Genomic DNA, 6,794 nt, shown 5'->3' with positions numbered 1-6,794 from the left:
GGCCCTGCTGCGCGGTGGCTGCCGGGTGCCGCACGCCTTCCCTTTCCTCGCCTCTGCGTTTTACCCCCGCTCCCATCCCCGCCCCCACGGCCGATCCGCTCCCTGGCGTGACTCGGCATTGAGAGCCCCGGGAGAAGACTCCGCGGTCGCTACCTCCTCTGCCCAGGCCTCGGCCTTCCTGAGCCTCCCTCCTTCCTCTCCCGGGTCTTCTTCAGTTTTGAAGCCGGTGGCTTTGCGGCGGCCCTGCCGGACTTCTGAGAATGGTGGGTGTGAAGCCGGTTGGGAGTGACCCGGATTTCCAGCCGGAGCTGAGCGGCGCGGGCTCCAGACTCGCTGTGGTCAAGTTCACCATGCGAGGGTGAGTCCGGGCCCGAGCCCAGTGAGTCTCGGCTGTCTGTGCTTTTCTTTCTCTGTTTCCCGATCCCGCCTGCCTTGTGGTCGTGTTCTGCTGCGGAATGTCCGGCGCTGGCCGCAGCCCAAGGCCACTGCCCGGTTAGGCCTCAGTTCCTGGGTGTGAACCCCCGTTTGTGCACCGGGGCGTCTCTGGCAGGCTCGGAGGCCTGGCCGACCGCATTCCCCAGCCCTCGAGATCCCCGCCCGTTGTTTTTGAGTCCTCGGAAGGGGTCTGCTCTTGGGGGTGACCCGGCTCTTTCCCTTCTTGTCTGTGGGAGTCTCCCACAGTCGCCCCTGCTTGCGCCTGTCCCCTTCTTTCCCGGGATGCAGCTGTCACTTGCATCTTAGAAACTTGCAAAATTTAATTTACCCAAACGGTTTGATTCTTTTCACCACCTGCATATGTGGAAAACTGTAGGAAGATTCAGCTACCCAACTAATCCGCGGAGTGCTTAGACCTAAAGCTAATGCATTTTAAATTAAGTTAATGTTGGGTCAAGATGCTTTTTAATTTTCTTAACGTTTCTGTTACTTCTTTGATTTGTAAGTTTGTAAGTTAGGCCACTTTGTGTAAGTTGCATCTGATCACGGAAATTATAGTCGGTATATATATATAGTACACGTAGACAGGTGTCCAGATATCTGGCTTTGACCAAGTAGACTCCATTTTTGACTTGATGATTTAAGAGGACAGGGCACTTGAAAGATGTTATCTGGCTTTGGTAAATCTCAACATAATTCTTAGGTCGCAGAGCTGGCGGATCTTCCATGTTGGGTCCCTGTTTGAGAGTGACGTGCTGGAAATAGACATTCAGAACCAAGATTTCAGCGAGCTTGTGTATTTGCTTACCTCCCCTGTGTATGTCAGTGTCCAGTGGGAAGGATTAGAAGTCTCCTCTTGATCTACCTTGACCCCCTGGTGTTATTTACACTTACACTAACTTGGAGAAATCTACTACAAATACCACTGTTTATGCAGCACATTTTGTTGTCCAGGTAACTGTATAGACATAAGGCAGTGTTTTGAGTCTTAGAGCAAAAAGTGATTCAAACCTATCGAACGTGATTCTATAAATGTTGAATATACAGATGGTGGCATTAGGATTAGATTAGGTTTAGGGGATGGAGGGATGTAGGTAGAGATGAAAACAAGTTAGGACTTACCTTGGGACCAATCTCTCTCATACAGAATTGGAAAGGGGGGGATACATTAGATTTTAAGGTTCGTCTTCCCAGTTTTGTTGATTTTATCATGACCATTCTTAATATGAGGGAATACCTATATACATTTGTTAAGTCCTAGGTGGAAGTTGGAAAAAGGAAGAGATGATTTTAACAACGAACCTCATTTTTAGTTCACTTTTCTAATTCTAGTTAGTGGGAGTGTTTATACTTTTATGCCTCAATGATATACTCTCTTTTCCCCTTAACCATAGCAGGGGGAGAGATGAAGAGTAATACATGATTTATATGAAGTGAGAAAAGTTACTGTCATCCCACTTTAGGCCAAGAACATAGTTTTCTCAACCACCTGTTTTTCCATTTCCTTTCCATCCCTACTTGAAGCCTTATTCCTTATTCTCACCTGCCGTGCTTTGTCCATCCTATTATTTTTACTAAAACACTATACAGATTGTCATTCTTCTGTTTAAGAATCTTCAGTGGCTCTCCAGTATTTCGGTTGTTTTTTTAATTGTAGTGAAATACATGTAACATAAATTTGCCATTTTAAAATATACAGTTCAGTGACATTAAGTACAATCACTATACACACACACACACACACACACACACACACACACACACACACACACACATATTTTTTAATCTTTTTGGCCGCGCTGCGTGGCATGTGGGATCTTAGTTCCCCAGCCAGGGATCGAACCCGCGCCCCTTGTATTGGAAGCGTGGAGTCGTAACCGCTGGACCGCCGGGGAAGTTCTAGTACATTCACAATGTTGTACTGTCATTACCCCATCCATATCCTAGAATCTTTTCATTATCTCAAGCAGAAACTGTGCACGCATTAAACAGTAATTCCCATACCTTCTCTCCACTGCCCCCAGCCCCTGGTAACCTCTCTTCTAGTTTCTGTCTCCATGAATTTGCCTATTCTTGATAACTCATTTAAGTGGAATTATATAATATTTGTCCTTTTGTTTATGGCTTATTTTAGCATAATGTTTTTAATATTCATCCATGTTCTAGCATGTGTCAGATTTTCCTTCCTTTTTAAAGCTGAGTAATATCCTGTTGTATATGTATATGTACATATATATATGTATATGTATATATACATACAACATTCTGTTGTATGTATATACCACATATTTTTGATGGACATTGGGTTGTTTCCATCTTTTGACTATTGTAAATAATACTGCTCTGAACATTGGTGTGCAAGGATCTCTGTGAGTCCCTGCTTTCAGTTCTTTTGGGTATATGTCTGTGAGTGGAATTGCTAGATTATATGGTAATTCTGTATATAACTTTTTGAGAAACCAGCAAACTATTTGCCCACGGTGGCTGCAAAAGTTTGCCTTTCCACCAGCAATGCAGGAGAGTTCCCATTTCTCTACATACCAACTTCTTTTATATTTTAGTGGCCATCCTAGATGAGTGTGAAGTGGTATCTGGTGGTTTTGATTTGCATTTCCTTGATGACTGGTAATTTTGAGCATTTTTTCTCATGCTCGTTGGTCATTTGCCTTTGGAGAAATGTCTGTTCAAGTCCTTTGCCCATTTTGAATTGGATTGTTTGTTTTTTTGTTGTGGAGTTGTAGGAGTTCTTTATATATTTTGGGTCTTAATCCTTTTTCTGATATATCATTTGCAAATATTTTCTCCTATTGATTGCCTTTTCAGTTTCTTGATGGTGTCCTTTGATGCACAAAAGTTTAAAAATTTTGCTGAAGTCCAATTTATCTATGGTTTTTTCTTTTGTTGTTTCTTGTGCTTTTGGTGTCATATTCCAGAAATCATTGACAAATCCAGTGTCATGGAGATTCCTCCCCATGTTTTCATCAAAAAATTTTATAGTTTTTACTCTTAAGTTAGGTCTTCGATCTATTTTGAGTTAATTTTTATATATGGTGTTAAGTAAAGGTCCAACTTCATTTTTTTGCATGTGGATATCCAGTTTTCCCAGCACCATTTGTTGAAAAAACTGCCTTTCACCCATTGAATGGCACCCTTCTCCAGTATTTTTTTAAGCAATTAAAGTAGTTGTCACTTACATCAAATTTGGTCTGTGTAAGGGACTTATTGGAGCACTTATTGACTTCTGCAGTCCTCAAAATAATGTTTAAAATTATCTCCATTTTACAAATGAGGAAGTTGAGTCAGAAGGAGATTAAATGACTTGTTTAAGGTCCCAGTGTTGAATGTACTCTTTGGGTTGTGAAGTGCTGTCCTGTTCTTCCCAGCCTAAGCAGAAGGGACATGCAAGTTCACCTCTGTATTGCATGGAGCCTGACATTTTTCAGTAAATGTTGCCTTGAATAAGCTTTGCCTGCAAAATCCTTTGATGGAAGTCAGTTCAGTTCACACTCTGAAATTCATTTCCCTACCTGTAAAGTGGGAATAATAACATGTAGACGAACCATATCGTTTACAGAATGAAATTATATATGTGCATTATATACTGTGGTAACATATTTTTGTAACTGGTATCTCCAAACTATTACTTCTTAAATATACCCGGGTACACTTAAGTGGTCATAAACAGTGCTAGTTTTGTTATCACTGATGGGTAAATGCCAAATTTAAAAGGATATGCATTTTCTTTCCTGTGAAACTCAGCAATGAGTGATTTTTATCTTGAATTCATGAGTGTACCACTTTTATAGATATGTTTACCATATATTCAGTTTTGGGTTTCTTAAAATTTTTATTGGAGTATAGTTGCTTTACAATGTTGTGTTAGTTTCTACTGTACAGCAAAGTGAATCAGCTATAGGTGTACATATATCCCCTCTTTTTTTGGATTTCCTTCCCATTTAGGTCACCACAGAGCATTGAGTAGAGTTCCTTGTGCTATACAGTAGGTTCTCTCAGTTTTCTTAAAGCAGGTCTTACTTTGTAGTTGGTTAGGTGTTATTGTTACCATCCAGTTAGAATGTCAGTGTACCTTAGGATGGTGAAATCTAACGATTATGATAGTTTGTCCCAATAATACATTGTATAATAGTATTAATTATATATTGTAAAATTGCTGTGGACTGAAGGTACTTTACCATAATACAGAGTTAGGAGGCCCAACAGTTCATAAGGACTGGGCAGATAATATTAGGGAGTGAGGTCGGTGGCTGTAAGATAACTAGCGAATGGTGAGGCCCTAGAGAACATGTAGAGAATTTTAAAAAATATTTTTATTTAAAAAAGTATAGCAGGCATGCAAAAATGTATACAAATCATTTAAGTGTAGAGTCTGATAAATTTTCGCGGTGATCACACCCGTTTAACCAATACACAGGTCAGGAATAGCAGCGTAGCACAGTCACATCCCCACCCCCGGCAACCTCCTGCAGGCTCCTTCTCATCACTCTCGAACTTTAACACTGTAGACTAATTTCGTCTGTATTTGAACTTTATAACAATGGTATCATATAGTATGTAATCTGTCTGGATTCCTTTCAAGAGCATATAAATAGTCTTAATCTTGGCAGTTAATTTAGAAATAACAACCAAAAAAAAAAAAGCACAATGTAGGCCACTGTTTTGGGGGTTTTGAAATAGCAGTTAGGAGTTGGGTTTTGTGATCAAATTTCAGCACTGTACTTCATTGTTCTTGTCTTTGAAATGAGGAATGGTAAAGCTTAAATGAATTTAAACGTTTTATAAGTTACCTAACATATAATAAATGCTTAATGAACGTTAGCTATTTTGTGTTATTAATAGGACCAGTTATGGTTATGCCTGTCCATTAGTAAATATAAGACATCTAGAAATAACCTGTTTTAAAGTTATGCCCTGCAGAAAAATAAACTTAAAATACGTCTTCAGAAAGCACATACATTTTCCACACCCACACCAGCTGAATGTGTTTACACATATTACTGCTCAAGGTGGAGCACTGACTACTTTAGCAAATAGGAAAGAATAGCAAGTTCTTGAAATAAAATCTATTTATATTATGACAGCAAACACACATTTTTTTGTTTATTTTATTGAAGTATAGTTGATTTACAATGTTGTGTTAATTTCCTCTCTACAGCAAAGTGATTCAGTTATACATAAATATACATTCTTTTTCATATTCTTTTCCATTATGGTTTATCACAGGGTATTGAATATGGTTCCCTGTGCTGTACAGTAGGACCTTGTTGTTTATCCTGCAGAGTTTTTCTTAAAAGTAATTTTTACAGAATATTTCCATGGTAACTGTGTGGTACCAGGTGCTTGTATCAGAAGACAAGAATGAAGAATTTTCATAGTGACTTTTCTATAACTTAAAGTTAAAAATAGATTTCATAACCGAAAATGACATGCCTATTAACAATTTCCTTCCATTTTCTCTGTTCCAGCTAGGTTTTTTAACATCTTTAGTTTGATATAAAGCCTTTATGTATTTAGGTTTTATCAGTAAATAATACCTAATTCAGCAGACTATGAAAAACTGTAAACACAAATCTTACTAAGAACCTAACGTGGTGCTTTCAAAGAAAGCTGATCTTGGATTGGCTTTAGGACTTGACTGTTCTAGTTGTGGTCCTGCCATTAACTGGAATGTCTGACCTTGATCAAGTCGTTCAACTTTTCTGGTCTTCACTTCTCATTTATTGAATAATGGTGTTAGGTTAGGTCAGTTTTAAAGTTTCAGTTTTGTGGGTTTGGTTCTTTACGTTTTGCAGAAAGCTAGAGGGTTGTCTGCTGAGGTTTTTCTCAAAAAGCATAAGTCAGAATCTTTCTTACATATTGGACCTAACAGATCAGCTTTCCATCAAAAAGAAGTTCAGAGGTGGAAAAAGAACTTTTTTTTTTTTCTTTCTTTCTTATTTAAGCCTGTGGACTAGATGGTCTGGTCTCTTTTACAACAAGTTCAAAGGTCCTGAGGTTATGTACTGTCTAAAGACTGCAAATCAAGGGCTGTGCAAGAGAAAAAAGTACAATCCTGAAATTTAGGCATACTTGGAGAAAAATATTTTAGAGATAGGAAAGGTCCTTAAAGAATCTAGTCCCTTCTCATTTTATACAGAGAAATCAAATAATTTGTTCATGATCTCAGCTAAAAATGGAACTTTAAGTTTACTATTAAATGCTAGGGGTAAGCTAGGAAAACATCTTACTTAAAATAACAAATCAGTTCATTTGAGTGATTATAATGTGAAAGTATGCTGCTGTATATATCTATGCTTCTGTGTTCTGTGATTTATTTTGATTTTTGACTAAAGTTCCAACCT

At 38.8% G+C, this 6,794-nt stretch overlaps 1 protein-coding gene across 3 annotated transcripts in view; it reads left to right on the top strand.

Moving 5' to 3' along the window:
* The window catches only part of TXNL1 (thioredoxin like 1), a 35,563-nt gene continuing 28,769 nt past the window's right edge, over positions 1–6,794 (top strand). The window contains exon 1 of one of the 3 annotated variants that reach the window (XM_060029111.2): positions 1–358. In XM_060029111.2, the coding sequence (XP_059885094.1) occupies positions 261–358 (98 nt within the window). In that variant the 5' untranslated portion in view covers positions 1–260. The remainder of the gene's footprint in view (positions 359–6,794) is intronic. The other 2 variants (XM_060029108.1, XM_060029109.1) reach the window with 2 other exon arrangements.

Source organism: Delphinus delphis, chromosome 13 (assembly GCF_949987515.2).
Source record: "Delphinus delphis chromosome 13, mDelDel1.2, whole genome shotgun sequence".
NCBI lineage: Eukaryota > Metazoa > Chordata > Mammalia > Artiodactyla > Delphinidae > Delphinus > Delphinus delphis.
Note: the sequence above shows the minus strand (reverse complement) of the source record. Positions and strands in the feature narration are given on the sequence as shown.